The 23,309-nt window shown below is 47.8% G+C and overlaps 2 protein-coding genes across 9 annotated transcripts in view; both read right to left on the reverse strand.

The window, feature by feature from the left end:
• The window catches only part of LOC115559560 (striatin), a 29,028-nt gene extending 13,003 nt beyond the window's left edge, over nt 1-16,025 (reverse strand). For all 6 annotated transcript variants that reach the window (XM_030378420.1, XM_030378417.1, XM_030378419.1 and 3 more), the window contains exons 1-4: nt 15,663-16,025; nt 5,880-5,983; nt 3,255-3,328; nt 835-913 (exon numbers count right to left, since the gene is read on the reverse strand). In XM_030378420.1, coding sequence (XP_030234280.1) covers nt 835-913; nt 3,255-3,328; nt 5,880-5,983; nt 15,663-15,875 — 470 coding nt within the window. In that variant the 5' untranslated portion in view covers nt 15,876-16,025. The remainder of the gene's footprint in view (nt 1-834; nt 914-3,254; nt 3,329-5,879; nt 5,984-15,662) is intronic.
• A 269-nt stretch (nt 16,026-16,294) lies between these two features.
• Nucleotides 16,295-23,309, reverse strand: part of heatr5b (HEAT repeat containing 5B) — a 29,321-nt gene continuing 22,306 nt past the window's right edge. For all 3 annotated transcript variants that reach the window (XM_030379571.1, XM_030379569.1, XM_030379570.1), the window contains exons 30-36: nt 22,350-22,477; nt 21,125-21,269; nt 20,535-20,810; nt 19,697-19,921; nt 19,112-19,263; nt 18,721-18,934; nt 16,295-17,319 (exon numbers count right to left, since the gene is read on the reverse strand). In XM_030379571.1, the coding sequence (XP_030235431.1) occupies nt 17,012-17,319; nt 18,721-18,934; nt 19,112-19,263; nt 19,697-19,921; nt 20,535-20,810; nt 21,125-21,269; nt 22,350-22,477 (1,448 nt within the window). In that variant the 3' untranslated portion in view covers nt 16,295-17,011. The remainder of the gene's footprint in view (nt 17,320-18,720; nt 18,935-19,111; nt 19,264-19,696; nt 19,922-20,534; nt 20,811-21,124; nt 21,270-22,349; nt 22,478-23,309) is intronic.

Raw genomic sequence — 23,309 nt, forward strand, 5'->3', positions numbered from 1 at the left:
CAATTCCAGGTCTTCTGGAAATGTTTTTGGTCGCTGTGTCATAATTCAGCTTCATTTTTTATATATTGTTGCTTAAGGCACACTCATTAACGAGAAAATGTCAAACTGGCACTGAAAAGGTTGCTGACCCCTGACTTAGAGGAATGGACTTTACAGACAAAACAAAAACCAATAGAATATAAAATTGATGGTTTTGTTTTGTATACAATATGAATAGATAACATAGAACTCATTAAAGTGCATCCCTACTATCTATAAAGCTGTAGAAAACAATGCCTAATTTTGCATACAAGCAGACGGTTTCTCCATTTTAACAAACCCACTTTTTCGATAAATTAGCTGGTGAAAGAAAGTCTCTGGCGCTGCCTGTAAGCGTTTCGTGACGGCTAATGTTCCTGTTCCTCTTGAGCGCGGCGTGTATGAGAGTCCACAGTGGGAGCACTGCTTGGGCAGGCTGGTGGAGGAAGCCTTTAACACTGTTGATCTGTCCCTTGACACACGCTGGCTCGCGAGGAGGCGTGTTATGGCAGATGATGTGTGACACAGCCTGTGAACGGCGCCAAAGGAGGCCTGCTCACTGGCAACGCATTCAGGATTGAGAGCAGCAAACACTCTTCAACGCACTGATGGAAGTAATGTCTCATTCTGACCACACGGGGGAGCTATTCCATGTGTTTTTACAGTGCAGTGTTTCCTCGGCTGCTGAGGAAACGCAAATAACAGAAGACTAGCTCGACAGCCTAATAGAATATTTAACCATAGCTATTCTTAATGATTCATCGATTGAGATGGCGAGATCACGTTGATTTTGTGCGCGTGCGTGCGTGTACTCACTGTCTGAGGAGCTGCCTGCCTTGTTTCCACGACAGCTGATTGTTGAGTTGGCCGGGCCCCTCGTTCTCATTGGCCTCATCTGGGGGAGGATCAGTGATGGATTGATTAAGGAAGACGCAAATCACAACGCGGGCACTCCCCAAAGACACACACAGCCACACATTGAGCTCCACAAACAGCAGCAGCACATTCCTGCATGTACGAGGGCAACCCAGGCAACCGCAAACATTCGGCCTGCCCGAGGCCTCGTTGGGTCTGCGGAAGTTGTAATTTACTCAAAGGAGGGTGAGTGGGGGGGGGGGGGGGTGAGCGTAACGCTTTCTGCAAACACAGAGCGAACCAACCCAGGACCCGGTTCAACCACTAGGTCTAACACTCATCTCTTTTCAAAGACTTGGTCTCTAACACTCAACGCTAAAAGACTACCGAAACCAAACAAGGGACTCAGATAATCGACCAGGTCCCCCCCTCCCTCGAGGTTGTCGATAGCGTAACAACCGGGCAAACACTGTTACCGTCGGCCTGGTACTGTACTGCGGCTTTAACTACAGCCTGATACCTGACCGACACGGTCCAATACGTGACCGACAACAATGGGGAATCGGAGCACTCGTTGATATTACACATTCAACGCAGTCAGCACTCTGGCTGCTGCTGCAGAGGGCCTGGGCCATGCCTACAGTACATGCATAGAGACTGTGTGGGTGGGGGGGTCGATGTGTGTGTGTGCGTGTGCGTGTGCGTGCGCGTGCGTGTGCGTGTGCGTGTGTGAAGAGGTGTGTGTGAATAGGTGTGTGTGTGTGAATAGGTGTGTGTGAATAGGTGTGTGTGAATAGGTGTGTGTGTGTGTGTGTGTGTGAGAGAGTGCGTAAGTCACTGTGTGTGTGTGTGTGAATAGGTGTGTGTGTGTGTGTGTGTGTGTGTGAATAGGTGTGTGTGAGAATAAGTGTGTGTGTGTGTGTGTGTGAAGAGGTGTGTGTGTGTGTGTGTGTAGAGGTGTGTGTGTGTGTGTGTAGAGGTGTGTGTGTGTGTAGAGGTGTGTGTGTGTAGAGGTGTGTGTGTGTGTGTGTGTGTGTGTGTGTGTGTGTGTGTGTGTGTGTGTGTGTGTGTGTGTGTGTGTGTGTGTGTGTGAGAAATAGTGCGTAAGTCACCGTGTGTGTGTGGTGTTAATAGGATGGAGATTGGATGGGGGTCTCTGTTCGGCAGGAGGCTGCGGGTGGGAGTCGGCAGGGGAAGAGGCTGGAGGTTGCCTCAAAACTGGGTCATGGCTTATTTGAAGCGGGGCGGGGGGGGCGGGGGAGGGGGATGTGTGGGTGGCAAAGCAGGCAGGTGCGCCGCTCCACGTGTTAAAAACACCTCCCTCTCCCCTGCTGACACGTCTCCCCGTCTCATCAACACTTTGGGGGGGCTACGACCCCCCCCCCCGCCCCCATCCCGAGCAGTCCTCATGAATAGAGACGAGACGGAGCGGACCCATCGCAAACAAACTGTTTATCGCGTGTGTGGGGAGACGGCCAGGGTTACACCGTCCACGTTGTCAACAGTCAAGCGGGTTGGATCAAACGTTAGCCGCTGGGTTCCTGGTACCACCGGGGGATGGGAGGGAGGGGGGGGGGGGGGGTAGACCAAAGTAATAATAAATCAGGGTTCATAAAATCGGGCCTAGACTCTTATTTTTATTTTATCGTCCGACTCCAGGCAGTGTTTCCGAAGTGTTTCCGTTGTAGATGAACAGCAGTTCCCAGCGAGACAAGCGTGCAGACCATGCCATCTCTGGCATACGCTGGTGAATCGCTCCCGACCAATGGCGGGGTCTGTCGTTCGTTCAGTTGGCCGATGCACCAAATCGAGGGGACTCCAGAGAACGAACGCAACCAACCATTTGACCACTGACAGACGGTTGAAAGCCTGTTTGATTGGCGGAGGAATAGAAAGTATTGCGCTACTTGTTGCGTACTCTGGACTGTTGAACCCAGTAGGCTGATCTGTCCGTCATACTGGGTGGACACGCCCACTTGTGATGTCACTAATTCCCAGGGAAGGGGCAGATTTTGAAACGCACTCAGACCTGGTGGTAATGTAGGTGCCTTTTAACATGTGGTGTTGAGGACTACTGGGTAACAAACACTTGTCTCTGGACTACTTTTTGTAAGACCTTTGTTCCAGTTTGTGTACTATCTAGTTGCAAACAAAACTGTTCAATTCAGGGTCTATACCAGAGCTATACTGCTCTGCTCCATTACGAATACAAAGAGGGCTTGTCAGACACACACACACACACACACCCACCCCTTGCCCAACTTAAGCAAACATTCAGCGAGAACTGCTCTTAGAATACCTTCAAGGTAGGAACACTGCTGTGATGAAACCACAGAGAAGAACAGGGTTCAACATCTGACGTGTGTGCGTGTGCCTCTTACCAGAGTCATAGGTTGGTGCCTTCATGTCACCTTGGTTCAGCTCCGTCCCATACTTTAACTTGTGGTATTTCGCCCTGAGGGAGAGGAGTGAGCGAGAGAGATAAGAGATAGGAGAGAGAATGTTTCATTAAATGGTGTCATTTGAGGCTGTGAAGAGTGAAGACACAAGATATGATAGAAAGAATGCACTTGGAACCATCATGTTCGCGCCAACACGCTATTACTCACAGAAGGTGGCTGTGGTGGTATTCAACACTACCCATCCTGGGACATCTAGTTTAACTGCAGCTATTCATCTGATGAGAGCTGCGTACAGAGGCCTTTGTAGCACTACACAAGCCCCAGTAATACCTTCTTTAGTACCATTTCTGACAGACTTGACCCTAACCCCTTAGACTTGAAGGCAAGTCCGAGAGTTAAACAAGGAGCCATAATGGGAACGCAACTCGCACTGTGCCGTCAAACGGAAAGAACAACGTAAACGCATTAGCTGCCAGTCCGGATCAAATTCACTCAGAAGCCCTCGAAGACATGACCTGTTGCTATGCAACTGGAGCAAGCAGTGGGGATCGTGAGGTGAGAGACGCACAAACAGACAATCGCCACGGGTCGGACAGCTGATCTCACCACGTTATCGTGGGAACTACTTCACCAGTTCAACTCTTCACCTTACCCACTGTGGTCATAGGAGAGCACAGCAATGCTACTGGGCTGATGCTGCGCTCTGGTTGTCGTTTCCTGAATCTGCGCTCTGAATTCAAAGGTTGCACATAACCAAACTGATCTGATACATTTCAACTCCTATATTTAGCCACAAGCCAAAAACGTCGGTATCGGTGTGAAATATTTGAAATAATATAATAGAAATGAAAGCTTAAGATTCCTGTGATCCACAAATCAAAACGACAACAATGGAGTTGGATGGCTAAAGCAAAAAAATTGTTGATGTGACACTTAGATTTAATTACCCTCCCGTCCTGTATACTTTCACCGTAGAAAATGGTGACATAACAAGCATAGCAGTGTCATGTGCGGCACTCAAATTACTGTGAAAAATGGTGTACCTTGCAGCGTGTAATTTAGCACCAGTAAATTCTGTGAGTACCCCTGCGAGCTGTCTTTACTGTTTGTAGTACCCACAGCATAACAAAAGGTAAGGTCAGGAGGACACCTTTTACACCACATTAGTCATGTGGTTAGGAACACACCTGTGTTTGTGGGTGCGACACCTTATAGACCTCCTAATCCCCTTATAGTGTTGTGTGCATCAGTGCAATGCCGTTACAAGCCTTCCTAACGCCGTTTCCCCCACTGTTGAACCCTCTCTCTCTCTCTCTCATAACAAAGGGGGAAGATGAAAGAGAAGACGCAGTGACATCATCTCTGTGTCCCTGCTCCGGGGTTCAGCCATGCGATGTGTAGCGCAGACAGGAAATGAAAACGTGCCGCGCTCACGCAGCTGCTCCGGGGACCTGGTTCCGAGCGGTCTGGAGAGAGAGGCTTGTGAGCAGGAGGAGGAAAACGCTAAACTAACAACAAGAAGAGGAAAGAAATATACAAACGGTTCTACGGGGGGGGGGGGGGGGGGGGGGGGGGGGGAAGCCGACCTTGATCGCTGTTCCCGTAGTAAACATTTTATTTATTTTTTACCAGCACGGCTTTCTATCCCCTGCACCTCATCCACGAGGACAATGCAGAGTCAACAGAACGGGCAGACTCCTCTGCAGACACATGACACCAGCAACAGCTCCTGGGAATCCCGGGGCGGCCGATGACTGCGTTGCCACGCCAACTGACCATGTCCGCGACCAAACCAACAGCCGGCCTCTTCGATTGATCAAATGAAAAGGCGCATGCAGCCTCTAAACGGACCCAACCCCCCCGCCGGCCCTTATATAATCTGTATACAACGGCCGTGTACAAACAGAGTGTTCCAGGCAGGAGATGGTCTGCGCGTGTGGTGGAGGCGCATAGTGCCGTTTAGCTCAGCTGATTACACCATCACGGCCCGTGTCCACAGAGCGTGATGTGCTGGGATGCAGCGTATGAGCGCTGAAAAAAGAAAAAAACACAGCTGCATCCCTGTGCTTTGTTTACGGTTTCTACGACAACTAGCCATGTGAGCCCCGTAGCCGCTAGCTCAAAGGCGTAGCGATGACTTGTCCTGACGCACGCGTGGGGGACGATTGTATGCAGACACAAACATCACCGTTTATTTGTGAAAGCAACTGACTGTAGAGGCTCACATTAATATGCAACAGACTCACTTCCGAAATGAAATGATTGCTTGACCCTAGGCATAATCTTTGATTGGGTGAAGGGACGGAGCAACCGTGACGAATGGGGAAAACACTCTGGGGAAAAGGGGAGCTTTCTGTCCCGTCACACGCCCTCTCCTCATTGGACAACGCCGAAGACTGACGCAGGCGCTCGGAACAAGACGTCACGCGGACAGGGGCCCTCTGAATCCCGCTGTGCAGTGCGTGTTTCTGCCATGCTTCAAATATGCTCTTCACCTATTTTGAAAGCTCACAGTGGAAGACCTGTGTGTGTGTGCGTGTGTGCGTGTGTGTGTATGGGGGGGGGGGGGTGTTTGGGGGCTGGTTCCCAGGAGGGGCTACTCACCGCTCCTGCTTCAGGGCAAACTCCAGCATCTTGATCCGCCTCACCAGGTCCTTCTTCAGGTTCTCCTGGCCCTTCCTCTCCCCCTGCAGGAAGGCGATCTGGGCCTGCCAACACAGAAACATCACGTCTTATAGCGGCGCTGCTGCACACAGTCGCGGGGGGGAGCGCGAGATAATCGGGCACCTAAGCCGGTGCAGAGCAGACAGCGTTTGTGCGTCTTGAGGGGTTTGCTGGCTGGCTAGGTGAAGATAACTTGGTCCGCGGCAGGCGTCTGACGGAATGAAGGGGTAGGGGGTATCAAACTGGAATAGGAGTTTAGCAAATCGATATGCAGTGTTGAGGATGAGAAAAATGTTTTTTTTTTAAGTCTGCAGGCTTCTATTTTAAGCGGAAATCTCCCCCCCACGCACCCACTCGTATAGCATGTTAGTGTATATATTCTCATTTCCACATTCCCTCTTCAGTAAAAACAGCAGGTCTTGAGTCATCGTTACAACACACAATGGGGTATAAGTCGTCCAGTCGTCCAACGGTTAGAGGCACGTACCACATGACGTTATGCAAGCGCTTTTACTACATAGTTAAATAGAGTAACCTTTTAAGCAGAACTATGCAGAGACACCACGGCTCTTCCTTTGAGTGTCCCTCCCTCTCTCGTCTACTCATTTCTGACTCATGCAAATCCTTTTAGATCCAGATTTTATTTCCCCTCCCCTCAGTGAGCAAAGCCTTTAACCTTAAACTTAAGCCTTCTTTATGACTTCTTACATTTCACGCACTTTGAAATAACATATTAGCATATGCCGTTTCATTAATTGCACAAATTAATAAACACAGCATCAACAAGGCGAAAGCCGCCAAATGACTCGCAAGCTGTCATCTGCGTTCATGGGGAGACATAGACCCTTATTCGTACCATGTGCAATACATTTGCACAATAATATGATTCTCGTACTTAATCTTGCACACTTGGCACTTTCTCTGTATCCGAATAGTTCTCCTACCAATGCCATCTGTCTTGTATCTGTTATTGTTTTTCTGTTATCTTTGTATCATTCGAGTTTCATCTTTGTCTGTGTGTACTATGCATCATGCCCTGCTGAACTAAACTGAACTGTGGTGGATATGCTGGTTCATGGAGGCTGGGACATCATTTCCGGTCATTCTGCATTGCCGTGTTGTCACTGCAGCACAATAACTAAGCCAGACAATGAGAGCAGTGTTGGGTAGTGGAGCCATCCCCGGGCTGCTACCGCCCCAGGAGGCACAGAACTCGCTGTTAGAGCTAATGAGGATTATGGCCAGTCTCATTTAATCTATTGACTTTAAGCATACAAATCAAGGGTTCCCAAGTGATGTCTTCGATTCAACCTCTATATATATATATTTTTTTTTTTAAATCCAATAAAAAACAATCTCAGTGAAATAATTGCTTTCCGCACTGCATGTCGGTTCTGTTGGTGGGCGAGCCCCTCTGAACAGAGTCATGATAGCAACTAAAAACGAACTTCAGTTAACAAACCAAATTAAATAATGTAAAGATCTAGAGCCGGCTAGCATAGAACTGCACTGTAAATCCGACCAAACAACCCCAACGCACAATGATTCAGTTAAGTGCTTTGTCATACGAGATGCTGAGCCTAATTGCAATATCTCCAGCCTCTAACTCATGGATTCATACCAATTACATTTTCTAAATCATGTTAAGGAAGGCAGCACACTGCAATGTGTTCTGCATTGCCATATTCAAAATGGTTTTGATGAGTAGGTGATCAATACCAGATAAAGACAGACAGCTTGAGATGGAGAGATATGTAATACACTGCATATGAATAACAAAAAGTGTTATCTAACGTGTTATACAACATAGTGAACACAAGTATGCAACTTCCTATGTTATAAATAGCACACATCCGATCTTTCTCCATTGATAAAAAACGAACAGCTGACTGGATGGAGGCCTTTCCATAATATACCAGGAGAATGCTTAGACGGTGAATACTACTGCGTACTACTGAAGGCGGATTGCAGGGACAATGCCTACAGGCAGATATGGGGCAGACACCTACACATACAGCACAAGATGCACACAAGGAAATATGTCACTGTTTTGGAGAGGCCAGACTGTGTGCTGGCCCAAAATATCACAATGACTAAAATGGCTCCCATCCAAGAGTGAGTGCGACCGTTCCAGAAAGGTGCCAATTAGGCTAATAGCTTCTTTAGCAGCGAACTTGTGAGGGAATAAAAAGGTGACTGTTTATCTGATGTCTGCCATGCAAAGTCCCTCAAACTTGGCTAGCTGCTGAAGGTCCTTTAATCAAGACTTGGATACAATGCTAAATCGCTTTGTTGTTCTTGCTGAAAGAGATGTTCCGATACTATTTTTGCCTTCCCGATACCGATTTCTGAACGTATCGGCTGATACCGAGTATATACCGATACAGCATCTAGCATTGTTACTACTAATAACAATGTTCTTAATGAACGGTTCTCTTACGATGACCGCAATGTAGTGAGTCGGTTCCCTTTTTCAGAACTAGATAATTTACATCTATAATTATAATGATACATTTGCATTCTTGTTGTTACGTGTCCATGCATCCATGTTTTTCCGACATGGTAGCTCGAGGAACATAGGTCGGCGATGACACGTTTCCCATGCCCGACTTCACACCTCCGACCCTAAAAGGAACGCAGCATAACACCGCACACGTTTGTGATATTCTTTGTGATGAGTCAAGGAATCTCCAATACTGGTATCGATGTCGGAACAACTCTACTTTTGACACTGTGGTACCCTGGACCACAACAGAGTGACACCATCGCGTAACCCCACCAAAGCATGTCGCTGCAGACGTAGCCGCTGCATCTGCTCTGATGGGAGTCGGGAGACAGCCGCCGCTGACTTCCTCGTCTGGAGACACACACCGGCCCCAGGGGGGGGCGCCGGGCACCCCGCGCTGCCAGAGACGGAGAAGGGAGTCGCTGTGTGAGTATCTGGCGCGGCCTCTCCCGGCCATCAAACATTAACGGTGGAAGGAATGCGGTGAAAGTGAGTGGAGGAGGCCGTGGAGGACACACAGGAAGCGTTTGATTCCAGCGCCTCACACTGGCTGCATTATTGGCCCGGGGCGGATAAGGGCTTCTTAGTCTGTCCCAGGGCGGCTGGTAGAATGGGTCGTCCATGGAGTGAGGCTGGGCCTTTTCAGACACAGGAAGGGGGAGACGGAGGAACTGGCCTGATATACTGGGGAGGGACGTCAACACGGGCGGCCGGCCAAACGCCGGTCAAATTAGTCTCCGCCTGTGTCGGTCGCTTGTCGGAACAGTTTTTTTTTTCCAATTTATGATTGAAAAGCAATGACACCTTGCGATATGTGCAATTATGAGCCATGATGTCGCAACTCTATCAACGTCGATATGTTGTCCACATCCGCTGTAAAAAGAATCATAAGGAATGGTAAGGACAGAAACAATGGAGTCTGGCGGGAAAACAATATTAAATGTAGTCAAAAAAAATTGAAAATATGGGTGAACCCCCTCAGTTTTTAGAAGTGTGAGGTTCATCTTATGCTGGATAATGTAATAATATATGCTTCGAGACAGTAAGGCATTTAAATAACAGCTAGATAGAATCAAGAAATATTTGATATTTGTAGCCGTTCCTGCACTGGCGAGACATTGATATGGTACAAAATATCATCAAGACCACCCCAGAAAGAGGACTGTGAGTACATGTATGGACTGCAAAACATCAGCGTCAATTATTTTCGAAAAGAGGTTATTAAAGGTTGGGATATGTGCATTCCAGACATGTTTTCGTCCAGACTAGTTCTGCGTCATGGCCAAAGAAACAATGAGGCCCTTTAATCCACACACAGCCAACGCTGTGAGAAGACCAGTGCATCTCGCCACCACTGACTTAAACTTGAACAAAAATATATAGAAGTCCACTTGGGAGCGCGATGTGCTTACAAACAAAATGGAGCCCAGAACAAGAACTACTTGACAAACACACAGACCTGACTTCAGTTTCCCGGAACCAAACAACAACCAGCCCAACGACAACCTGGGAAACACCCTAATATTTGCAATACAATCAAACTCACTTTCAATTAAAACAGGGGACTGCTCAGTCAGTTACAAAAGCCTAAAAATCCAAGATGGCCAACCTGATAACAAGCCAAGTACATTCCATGAATTCCTTTACACTAGTACCAAGAGACAAGTAAAGAAAAATACACAGCCAAAGGCAGAGACGGTGCTGCTATGGAAAGTGACTGGTGTATGGCTCCCACAAATCTGTCTTTCCCGTGTGCAGAGAGAAGCCGTTAAAAAACACATAGCAGGCACCATCCCAAAGCTTTTAAAATAAACCAACACTCAAATAGCAATGAATAATTAACAAAAATTCCAGAACCGTATATGCAATCCCAACAACCACAATCCCTTTTAAAATAGACCCAACGAGGTTAGGATAAAAGGCTAAAGTTTAGACATACAAAACAAGAAACTGTGTTATGTTGCCACACGGCTACATCAGAGCAGGTCTATTTATATCGATGCCAGAATATGTTCAAGTGATGTTGGAAACTCAAAAGGCAGGAGAGCATAAAGATTAGATTGAAATGTGGAATCAAGTTGATTCAAAAACAAGTCTTCATGTCCATAATGTAAAATAGAAAGATTTAATCCATCTTATTAAATGGGCCTACATTATTGGCAGTAGTTTAATGATCATGTTGATCTGTTTCTATATTAACCATTTCTTTGCATATGTTTTTCTTTTACTTATCTATTATTTTATTTTATTGTATGACAATGTTTATATGTGAAGCACTTTGAGTCTGCCTTGTGTATGAAAAGTGCTATATAAATAAAGTCGCCTTGCCTTGCCTTGCCTTAAAACACACCCATTAGCCAGGAGTGTAGTTTTCCCCTTTGTCCATTACATCGAGTCAATTTTGTTCAACAAGCTGATTGTATTTTCCTAGACTAGCAGAGAGCATCATGAGGGTGGTAGCGCACCGACCTGTGAGATTGCATTCTAATACAGGGCTTTTACTTCTGACAATAAGTTCCGGGGACCAACACACACAGAACAGGCCGACCACAGCTGGAGCCCGATTAAGATAAGTCAATCCTGCTCACGAAGACACAGCCGACCGACTCAAGCAGCACACTTCCAAGGAGGATTATTCTAATCACCATCGAGGTCAAGGTGAGGCCGGGGTATGGTTCAATATTTCAGATCTCGCTTGGTAAGGAATTACCCAGGCTACCCCCCATTACTTTGCTCCAGAGATAAAAAAAAGGTAAATATATAGCTGTGTGTGTAGTGTGAAAGGTCCCACTTCACAGCCCCATGCTGGCTTAACCGACCGTCCCCCTCCTCCCGTTAAAGTCTGGGGTCGTACCCGGGAGTGTGCCGCCTTCAACCGGATCTACATTTTGCAGTGTGCCGTTACATTGACTGCACCAGGTTGACACTGCAGTGTTACCCTGCGGTAGGTGCAGACAGAGACATTCATTGACCATGTGTGGGAGGATGCTGCTGCTACTGCTGCTGCTGCTGCTGCCACCTATGTTGCGACATTATGAATACATTTAGAGCACTTGCCCCCTTGTATGGGACTCAGGCCAGCCACCTCCATGTTTTTCCCTGACAAATGGGCTGGTTGATTTCTAGGCCATGCCACAAAATGCATTCACATGATGTCCTGAAGCTAAATGACAAACGGCAACCAGCGTTGTTGTTACCGCAAATATCATGACAAACTTTCCCAGAACTGGGAGGCAGTTTCAAGGAAGGGCTAGAGCAGAGAAAATAAATCATGACACAATCAAATTCGGCAAATGAATAAATGAGTGAAGTAACGAGTGTGGCCGTTTAGCTCTGTGGGGATTATTAAAGGCTTGTTGAGTAGCAGTATCAACAACTGATCTGATAATAATAAGATATAATCATCCGTCACAACAGCAGACCGGTTTGGGAAAGCCTCTTGTTGTGGTGAATGGTGGCAAGTACAGTAAGTGCACACTCCCAGCAGATGACGAACCAGGCAGTTTGAACTGGTATTTACAACTCCTTGACAGATCGGAGGACCCAGATTTAGTAGGACTCAGATTTACTGTAAGACCGGGGGAGGGAAGCGCTCACACACACACACACACACACACACACGCACAAACACACACGACAGCTGTTCCTCCCACCTACGTAGACAGACCGAGCCTGCCAGTGTGAATGGAGGACAGAGGATTTAACAAGCTGACCGGGTCAAGCCCTATGACCAGGGTGAAAGGCCCTTGTGTGGCTCCAAAAGGACTGAACTAGATAGTGACTCACACTTCTTATTACAAAACCCCACCATTGTATTCTGCCAATAAAATACTTTAAAAAGCAAATTCTGGTGTCCTAAGGATTTGATCGAAATCGAATTACGGTAGTCTTTGTTTGGATGCTAGAGACAAATAGTTAAATAAGTGTAGGGAACAGAGATGAAGAAACTGGAGGTTATGTTTAACTGGGCCTGCGTGCTGTTGCCCTGGTCCAGTCTAAACCGAGCCCAGTTGAGCAGGCAAGCAAAAATAACTACAGCTTCGGGGAGGAGGCGGTGTCGAGGAACGACAGTGGCACCCGTTTGGACGGCTTCCAACAGCACACCATGTGTGTTAGGCTCAGTGTCCTCCCTCTTGTTGATCCACTACCAGACTCTTCCTGTGCGTTTTCCCATTAGTGAAAAGCCAAAGTGTCCAACCACATCCAGACCTAGAAAAAAAAGAGTATAAAAATCATAAAATGTGACACGAATCTTCAGACGTTTAACATACCACAACAAAAAAGGGTTTTAAACAACAATTAGTAAAACATATAAATGCGTCTCCTTTTTCAGTTAATGAGTAAAAGAGTCACACGACCTTGCCCACTTTTCACCACTAAACTCTCCTGCGGCCACATTACACCCGGAGTGACCTTTGCCCTTCACCGGGCGTCGGATCATGAATGCTGACTAGATACCTTTGGCAAGGAAGCACGGCCGTCGGGCAGGGATTTCCCGTGACGGGAGGGGGCTGACAGGGCGGACTGGGTGGCTTCTTGGCTGCGTAACCGGAGCCCACTTCACCGGCCCCCTGCCAGAGAGAATCTCAGAAGCTAATCTCGGTTTTGACGCCCAGAGCACAAAGCCATGTGGGTGTCTGCAACAAAGGAGATCCTAGAGAAATCCTGAACATTCAATTTCGGTGCCCACTTGACTCTGAATTCAGGCAACATAGCCAAGACCCAAGAGACCCACTCAAGCCTCCTGATGTCAAAACTGAGGCATCTTTCGAAGCCAATATAAGGATAAAAACAAGGCATATCATCTCCGGTTAGCGGGTCCTTTAATTGATTATCAATGACCACTGGACTAGGAGTAAACAGGGGAGAGAGCAGCGTGTGCGTTGGAGGCTACAAGCACAGCACTATATTGAACAGACATATAGGCGTGCTTCAACAGAGAGGAGTGGCTGCAGCATGACCTAACAAGCTGGCCTGACTGCATTCCAAGCAAGCCCAGGGATTGGCTTCACTGACTTAGGCTGAACAGTTTCAAAGACAAAAGGTAGTGTCCTCAACGGGTACACAATGTTTTGGCTTTTATATGTTGATAACGTTAATATTGTGTCAAAGCCGTTATGAATGCGAAGTGAAATAACGACAGCTACATGTGTGTGATTCTATGCTGACGAATACAAACACATTAACCGCATTCATTATTTATTGAAGAACAATTACGCCTACCTCTTTTGAACATGTTTCTATTATTTAAGGTTACTCTACTGTTATGCAAGAAGTCAGCATCAACGAGGAGCAGACTTATTTTTCATCATCAAGATATTCTTGCACATTTATACTAACAATGAATAGTGCAACATTTACATAAAAACATGGGGATGAACAGCAGGCAAATTCAGGGAAATACCAATGTGTCTTTTCCCATGAACATAATTACAAAGGCTTTGCATAGTATGACTGTGTGTACACACTTGCACAGAGAAAGGGATAAGCCTTAAAATGAGTCATAGGTGCAGGAAAGACCTTCTAAAATGCAGTGGTCATCTTACAGTGGCACAGTAGAAGAAAAGAGGAGCAGAAAGAAGAAAGCCAGAGTGCATAACAACCATTCCACCACAAACCACCCATGAGCTCGCTAAGAAGCCTTAGTGTTTCTCCTCCGATAAGCTCGCTAACCGACGACGGGCAGGAAACATAACCTTACACGCCAATCAGAGGAGAGCTGCATTACGTAGATGACTCACGCGCCAAACTAACCGGATCAGCCTTTGATATCATCCGTTTCAAGACACAATAGATCAGCCATTCTTTCCTCCCATCTTTGTTAGCCAGGGCCAAGTATCAAGGAAGCGCCCTGCAATTCTGTCTCCACTGTCCCTTCATGTTCTCATCTCACCCCACCACCCAATGGGGTATCACTTCTACACAACCAAACAGAACTGTGTCACTTACCGCAAAAGGGGAAAGTTTTGATGGGATGGGATTAAGACACAGTCTCACCGATATCTGGCTTCATTACAGTGTAAATACACAGGGTCAATATTGTGTTCATGAAGCTTGCACCGTTGCTTTGAAGAGATCGAAGTCTTTAAGTGATTTACAGGCACAATAATTATTTTCAATGTACACACAAAATCTCAAAGTGCTCTTTGACTGCTAGAAACACAATTTAATCTAACAGAGTGGAGTACCACTGTGAAGCTGAGGGGACGAGCGGATTGTACTAGGAGACGAATGGGTCAGTGTAGTGGGTCAACTAGGCATGTGAACGATCATTGAACAGACCCCAAACCTAATAGTGCCCCCAGGCCAATAGGCAAAGTTGTTTTGGTCTAAATAGGCCTGCTGCTTCCACTAAATAGGAATAGGTTTGTACCCACCAGAGAAGGCAGACAAAAGATCAAACAAAGACGTTTAATACATTAGGAATGACATATCTTTTAACAAGAATTTGTTAATATACTCCATCAAACTGGATTACTGTTAGGATGATATTGGCTGAAAGGTTGGGTCATTTAGAGTAGACTATACGCATGTTGCATGCTGGACTGACGTATTGCTATAATCTGAAATGGTGTTGTTGATGTAACGCTTTGGAGGCAGAGAAACATCCCGTACACACAAACGGGACATTTGGTTCACACGCATTACCACAGGCCATCATTCCTCAACCATGAACACTCAGTGTGGCGTTTCGCTTTTAAATACGTGAATGACACGGGTGCAGAACGTCACGACACAATAGTAAGAAGTAACACAACCACATTTTTTACACTAGTTGTAATATCGAGCTGCGAGTGACGGTTTCACGAAAGGTTATGAGTTCCCCGTCCTCAAAGTATTCGGAAATGCATAATTTCTACTCGGCTTGTCGGCTGTCTCAGCGCTTGGTGCTAACTAGCCGGTTAGCTGCCTCAGAGGAATGCTATGCTAAAAGCTCAGGTAAGGGGGCGCTGCAGCTGCTCCTGCTAGCCTAGCTGCGGCAGCTATATAGCTTAGCCGTTAGCCAGTTAGCTGCTTAAGAGGAAAGCTATGCTAACAGCTCAGGTAGGACAGGGGGCGCTGAAGCTGCCCTGCTAGTCCGTTAGCCGCGGCGGCTAGCAAGCTAACTCCGCTAGCTCCCACAATCAGACCAACACATAGCGTGACACCGCCACGGACGCGTAGTAACACAACCACGGTATTTACAGTCGAAGCCCCGTACATAGCACTCCTCTCACCTGTAATTCGGCCCGCTCCACCTCCCATTGTGCCCTCTCCACCTCGAAACGGGCCCATTCGTGCTGCAGGAAGTGCAAGATCCCCGGGATACTGTACTGAGCCCGGGCCGCCTCCCCAGCGTCGCCATCAGGCAGCGGTCCCTTACCACCACCGGGTAGAATAGGGTTGTTATTGTTGTTGAAGAACACGCCGGGCCCTGCCTGTTCGTCCATGGCCGGGCTCGGTGAAAAACCCCTGTCTATTGTGTCGCCGGTTTAAGGTACAAGGTAATGAACGGAAAGGCAAAAAAAAAACTATTGTCAACGCTCTCCGTGTCTCTGCTCCGGGGAATGAACTCACTTTCTGACAGCTAGCTGTCACTGGGTGACGTCAGCGGGGAAGAACACGCCCCTAACATGTAAGTCGGGTGCACTTGATTTGGCAGACCACAGCGCTCTGCGAGGAGGCTCTCATCCTGCATTATTCATCATCTGCAAACAATATGCAACAGCAACCCATATATTAGGGTCTCATATCGCAATGTAAGAAGGAAAAGGCGAGCAGTGCGCTCTGTCTACAGCGACTTTTACATTTAAAAGAACTTCATGAACCGAAAGTGAGAAAGGATTATTAAGGGTCAAACAAGCTTACATGTATTTGCAGGGAGTTTATTTTCTTCACGATTAAATCATAAGCAGAGAAAAATGTAAATTATTTTAACTTTTGTTATCCAATTTAAATTAAAGACACTTACTGACGTTAATTGTAAGTATCTAACATTAGGCAAGTGAATCGCATATATACATCAGTAATTGGATTTCATAACTTCAAGTAGAACAGAACAAGTGAAAGTGTCAAACATATCAGCTGGCCTCATTCAGTGAACAATCTCGATTTAAAAGACAATGAACAAAAGAAAAATATTTAAAATGAAATTGTAACTGGACTGCCATTAAAATGTTAAATTATAACTATGTCTAACAATGGCTTGGTGACATTTAACTGCTGGGCATCCAGGAAAAAAAACAACACAATCGTACTGAAGAAAAAATATTTGATTGTGTCCCTTTATGCATGTGCATTGTGTGAAAAAGTACATTCTAACAGAAATCTGTCAACATTCAGTCAGTAGACAGTAAACATTCAAATACCCTTTAATAATGGCCATCACATGAGAATACATTAATCAAAAGAGCCCACTTCAAGAGAAACGACGGTCAGAATGTAGCTTTACAATATACAAATAAACCGGATAGAGGCTTGTAATCGATATGGAAAATATACACCAGCCAAAAATAAAACACACATTTCCAAGCAAACAAAACACACACATACACACACAAAGACAAAAAGGCCATCTCCAGAGTGTCTAGAAGAAGCTGGTCTTCAGCTTGATGGTGGGCGCGGCCTGCACGGCGGGCTGGGCCAATCGGGCGGCCTCGCGGGCCTTACTGCTGGCCTGGTTGGCCCTGATGGCCGACTCCAGCCGGGTCTTGAGCTCGGGCGCCGCCCCGATCACTGTCTTGAAGGCGGCGGGGTAGAGCGGCCCGATGCGCATCAGGTTCTGCAGGGCGAAGTCGTGTAGCCCGCTGGAGGCCGGCGCCGCCTGGGCCATGGTGTTCTCGTCCAGCAGGTAGGAGATCAGGGTCGGGACCAGTAGAGCCAGCAGCTGGACCCCTGGAGGCGGTTGGGGATGGAGAGAGGGCCGTTCGGTCTACAGTGCATTGGTTCGTTCGTTGAAGCCCTGGCTGTCTGACGTTTACATTTTGAAATCAATGTTTGAAATCGTATATTGAAGTTCTGTTTGTTTAAACAAATTTGACACACAGATTGTCAATATATGCATACAGATTAGTAATGTACACAGAGATTGTCAATCAGTTCACACGCGGATTGGCCATGTATTTGCACAGATGACAAAAACGTACACATAGCTTTCAAATGCTCTTCTGTTCAAACAAATAACGGAGAGAAATCGATAACCCTATATATAATATAATAATATCTGTTGAGAATGGCCCCCCCTTTTGTAACTCGCTATAGTAACACGCTTATTTCACAAATGTTACAAATGTTCACTGAGCTACTTGATCATCGTGATGATCAAATGATCTGTCAATACATTATAAGCATAACAACCACAACAACAACAACAACTCAAAGCTTTGAAATAGAATCGTTCCGATACCGATACCAGCATCGGAAATTCCCTCATCCTCCATTCAAGCTACCAAGTCAGAAAAACATAGATGCTCACGCTTCACTACAAGAATGCAAATGTGCTAGTTTGATTATAGATTATAAATATAAATTGTCGACAGATAGTGAACCGACTATATATTGCTGTCATCGTAATGGCGCGTTTCCACTGCAGGGTGCGGAACAGATCGGATCGCAAAGGTGCGGATCGGGTCGCGTTTCCACCGCCAAAAGTGGGCGTGACCCGGACTTAGCCGTACCCATTTTGGCCTCGTTTTCAGGACTCCTCCGTTGGGGTACTGAAAACGAGACGAGAAGCCTGAAAGGGTCCCGGGAAATTCTAGCTACACAGCCCCTCCGTTGATTGGTCGACAGAATCATCACTTTCGGGTGACGCGGGGATAAAAACAAACAAACAGTAGCCTCAAGGTATTATTCTTTACAATTAACATGTCGCATAAAACACTTGCTTGGGCGAACAAGGAGGTGGAGACGTTCGTCTGCATTCTTGGGGAGGAAGACGTTGTTTACGATGTTTACGTAGCTGCCGCGGCGATCGACATCCGGCCTACCACAAAGGGTACTGTCGGCAGTGGAAACGCGACCTCGGAACTGAGCTTGGCTATACTGCCCCCTCCCTACCGCACCTTTGCGATCCGATCCGTTCCGCACCCTGCAGTGGAAACGCGGCATAAGAGAACCCTTCAATAAGAACAAGTGCTATCAGTAGTTACAATGGTAGACGCTGTATCGGTATGCTGTATACTCGGTATCGGCCGATACTCAAGTTCAGGAATCGGAATCGCGGAGGTAACAATGTGATGGGAAAAATCTCTACTTTAAAAAGGAGGCGACTGTTACCCATGGGAGTGCACTTACGGTTCTGCTCCTCGCCCATGCCCACCAGGTTCTCCAGGACCCTGATGCCCTCCTGGACGGCCTGCAGTTCCCCGGCGGAGCCCGGCCGGCTGCGCTCCACCGCCTTCAGCTTCTCCACCATCAGGGGCGCCAGGGCGTGGATGTAGGGGGTGGCCAGCGCCCGGCTGGGGTGCTGGAACACCGACAGCAACAGCTGGTAACACCGCGTCTGGACCTGTCACAGTAAGACACAGACACAGACCGACACACACGCACACACACACGCACACACACACCGACACACAAAATAAATTGAGTCAGGTGTGGAGATCATTGCCAACACAGTGTCAGCGCCCCCCCGCCCCGCCCGGTGTGACGGGGGTGGCGTCCGTGGGAGGGGGGGTCCCCTCACCATGGGGTCGCTGGAGTTCAGGGCGTTCTTGAAGCGGTCGATGCAGCCCTTCTGCAGGACGGTCACCCCCACCAGCTCGCTGCTGGCGGACAGCAGGAAGAGGGTGATGGCCGTCAACATGCTGACCTCGTCCATGTCGGGCCTGGAGTCATCTGAGGAACACACATGAACCACAACAATCACTCCCATGTGTAAAATAGCGCTGGTTATATTGTGTGATGCTTGAGATAAAAGCATCTTAGTAAACGAGGAAGGAACACTGCATTTATGTTGCGTGTTTCTAACCAGTGGCCACTCAAAGCGCTTTACAATATTACCTAACATTCGCCTATTCATACACTATTCACACACTGACAGCGGTATCAACCATGCAAGGCGACAGCCCGCTCGTCGGGAGCTGTTAGGGTGAGGTTTCTTGCTCGGGGACACCTCGACACTCGAATTAGCATCCTTCTGGTTACCAGCCAACCCGCCAACTACCTCCTGAGCCACATGCCGCCTAGAATTGCCACCCTCTACCAGCTGAACCACACAGCCCCCTGGAGGTGTGTCGCCGCGGGGTACTGCTCTGCGTTCTCTACCCACCGGGCTGGGAGTACTCGAGCACGGAGGCCAGGCTGCTCCGGACGAGGCTGGTCCACTGGGTCTGGGTGCTGTCGGCCCGCGCCAGGGGGGAGGTGATGATGGTCTTGAGGCCCTGCAGGGCGGCGGACACCGGCATGGGCACCGAGAGGTCGGCGTTCTTCAGCGCCGTCTCCCGCAGCACGCCGGTGATGAGGAAGAGCGCAGTGGGCAGGATGGTCATGCTCCCTGAGAGGGAGAGAGAGAGGGGGGAGAGGAGAGGAGAGGAGAGGAGAGGAGAGGAGAGAAAGAGAGAGAGAGAGAATTACTGCTACAATGTTGACTTGATGAAAACATTTGTGTCTCTTAATCGTTAAACAATGCATACACAAACTCGGCCACGTCCACACCCAAACAAACACAATAGGCTAGCCAGTCCAACAGCCTTCCAAGCAGACTTTTGTCTGCCAAATCAAGTCTAGTCAGTCCGACAATCCTGTATTTATGTTTTAGTTGTAGTGTAGTGCATGTGTTCGTGTGTGACCGTGCATTCTAGTGTGTGACTGTGCATTCTGGTGTGTGACTGTGTATTCTGGTGTGTGTGTGTGTGTGTGTGTGTGTGTGTGTGTGTGTGTGTGCGTGTGTCTGTGTGTGTCTGTCTATCTGTGTGTGGTGTGGGTGCGTGCATGCGAGCGGGCTTCACACAGTATGTGCGTGTGTGACCGTGTGTGCGTGTGTTCTGGAGTGTGCGTCTGTCTATCCGTGTGTCTGTGTGTGGTGTGGGTGTGCGCAGGCGAGGGGGCTTGTGACTGCATGTGCGTTTCCGACTGTAAGTGCAGTGTGGGTGGGCTCCGGGCCTGACCTGCCGGGGTGCAGAGCGAGGGCAGCTCAGCCAGGATGGACACGGTGTTGGCCACCAGGCAGGCGCTCTCCCCGGGCAGCCGCTGGGGCCTCAGGGCGGCGTGGCTGGGGGACTCCTTCACCCGCGTGTTGAGCTGGGGCAGGTGGCGCACCAGGATGAACACCAGCAGCTCCATGGCGGCGAACACCAGCGACTTGCCCGGCACCAGCTCCCCCGTCTCGCCCCCCTCTCCGAGGACCGTGGGCGGGCGGTCCTTCTCCCCCTCGTCCTCTTTGCCTGAAGAGGAGAAGGTAACACACTCTAGTGGAGCTCCATATAGAAACGATGTACAGGCACCCTTTAATCTGCAAGAGGATGCTGTAGCAAAACAAACAAACGCGTCTTTAGCCTTTTTGTGTTTGTGTTCTTACGGTCTGTCTGAAGGTCTGTCTGTCTGACGGTCTGTCTGTCTGACGGTCTGTCTGTCTGAAGGTCTGTCTGAAGGTCTGTCTGTCTGAAGGTCTGTCTGTCTGAAGGTCTGTCTGTCTGAAGGTCTGTCTGTCTGAAGGTCTGTCTGTCTGTCTGTCTGTCTGTCTGTCTGTCTGACAGACCCTGTTGGGTCCTCTTCTCTTGGAGGTGCTCCACGGCGGCCCTGATGGTCTCCTGGACCACGGCGGTGACCTGCAGCTGCACGGCGGGGGGGTCCCGGGTCAGCAGCAGGCGGTGGAGGACGTTGAGCAGCTCCACGGCCAGCAGCTGGGGAACAGGCACACGTCCATTGGTACAGACCCAGAGTAGGGCTGGGCGATTAGTCGAATTTAGATTGCGGTTTCTATTTTCGCTTCAAACAATCACAAAATTAACATAATCCAGTTTTTCGATTTTTTTATTTATTTTTTTTATTTTATGTTTTATAGAAAGGGTCTGTATATTATTTTAGATTGGAACATTTTCTTTTTGTGTATGTTTTTTTAAAAGTGAAATTACAAAGTTCTCAGTTAAAAAGTTTTTTTTGGGAGAGACATGCTGAATAAATACATCATGTTGTCAAACTCAAAAATAAACATTTGAATAATCGTGATTTCAATGTTGACCGAAATAATCGTGACTATGATTTTTCCCATAATCGAGGAGCCCTAACCCAGAGTCTATATTAATGACCCAGAGTCTGCCTTCGCCACAGAGCAGAAAGATCCAAAACTCGTAGCGGTTGTCAGGATAGGATGGCAGGTGAAGGGGGGGGGGGGGGGGGGGGGGGGGAAACATTCGAGAAGGTGGGGAATAGAGGATGTAGGTGAGACCGTATGCAATTATTTTGAGTAGTTGGCAACAATACGAGGGAGGTCCATTAAAACCCAATTAATTGATTAGAAGTTTAATTTTAAGTACCGGTACTTCCTAGTAATTGCTTGAGAGTGGAAAGAAACAACTTTTATTCTCCTTTCCGAAGATACATCCGTGAAAGTCGACTAGAATGTTGTCAGAGTACATTATGCTTCCGGAGGTCGAATGCGTTTCAGAGCCCTACACTCTATAACTCTAATCCCCCCCTGGCCCAGCTCCAACGAGCCACGTAGCAAGCAACGCTTCTATAACTGTAAAAATGGATTAACTGTGCAAATGTATATAGACCGCAAGAAGACTAAGCTCTTAGACTGTAAAACGATACATACTGTACTGTTCAAGAAGCTGCAGGAAAACCCAAGGAGTTTCACATAGCACCGTCTCTAATGTGTTCTGCATGGCAATTATCTCTCCTTCTGAAAGCTGATCTTTCCAGAGCTGCCCTTGACTGGTGTCCATGCATGCTGTTATGCTCTGGACCCGAGCCCGTACCTGGTCCTCTGCGATGTGCGTCTTGGCGCACGGCGAGTCCAGCAGGGTGCACAGGCCCTGCAGGCACGACGTCACGTTCTCGATGGGCTCCTCGGCGCGTGGGAAGCAGAGGAACTCGATGCTGACGCCTGCGAGAGGAGACGACACAGACAGCCCAGGGTCAGATACCAGAAGGACGTCTGGTGTTAGGCGTGAATACGTGATGAGCTTTCAGCCGTTATTCGTGTCGGCGTTGGAAATGTGTTCCGCTGGAGTCCGGCGTTGCAGCTCAACTCGGTGTTGACGCTTCTTGGGATTCTTTCACCCCTTGAAGTCGCCAACTGTTGCAACTTTGACCTGGTTGACGGCTACCCCTCGAAGTGCGTCCAATCAGATTACCGCTTGTGTGACATTCTGAAACAGAAACTGAACCTAAACGCCAACAGCCTTCTTGATGCCTCAACCTTAATACAGAGTATAGAGTTAAAAGCACGGAAATCCTACATTATGAGAGCGAAAATCTGTTCCCAACAACAAAACTAGAGCCAGTGAATTGCTGGATGCATGCATGTATTTTTTGGATTGGTGATATGAATGTACCAATTAATATCAACTTCATAAGGGTTGGTATCAATGTAGAGTCTAGATCCCTCCGTAATCTTACAATTATGTGGAATGTGTGTTTCATTGAAATACCAAGAGGCACAAGGTTGATGAAGCTTCTGGTATCCATTCCGGAATGAACCTCTCCACAGCTCTATTTTAAGATCAGATACCAGACATCAAAGCATGCCAGGACTCATCTACCCCACAGTGTGTGTGTGTGTGTGTGTGTGTGTGTGTGTCTGTGTGTGTGTGTGTGTGTGTGTGTGTGTGTGTGTGTGTGTGTGTGTGTGTGTGTGTGTGTGTGTGTGTGTGTGTGTGTGTGTGTGTGTGTGTGTGTGTGTGTGTCTTTGTGTGTGTGTGTGTGTGTGTCTGTGT

This window comes from Gadus morhua, chromosome 15 (assembly GCF_902167405.1).
Source record: "Gadus morhua chromosome 15, gadMor3.0, whole genome shotgun sequence".
In the NCBI taxonomy this organism is placed as follows: domain Eukaryota; kingdom Metazoa; phylum Chordata; class Actinopteri; order Gadiformes; family Gadidae; genus Gadus; species Gadus morhua.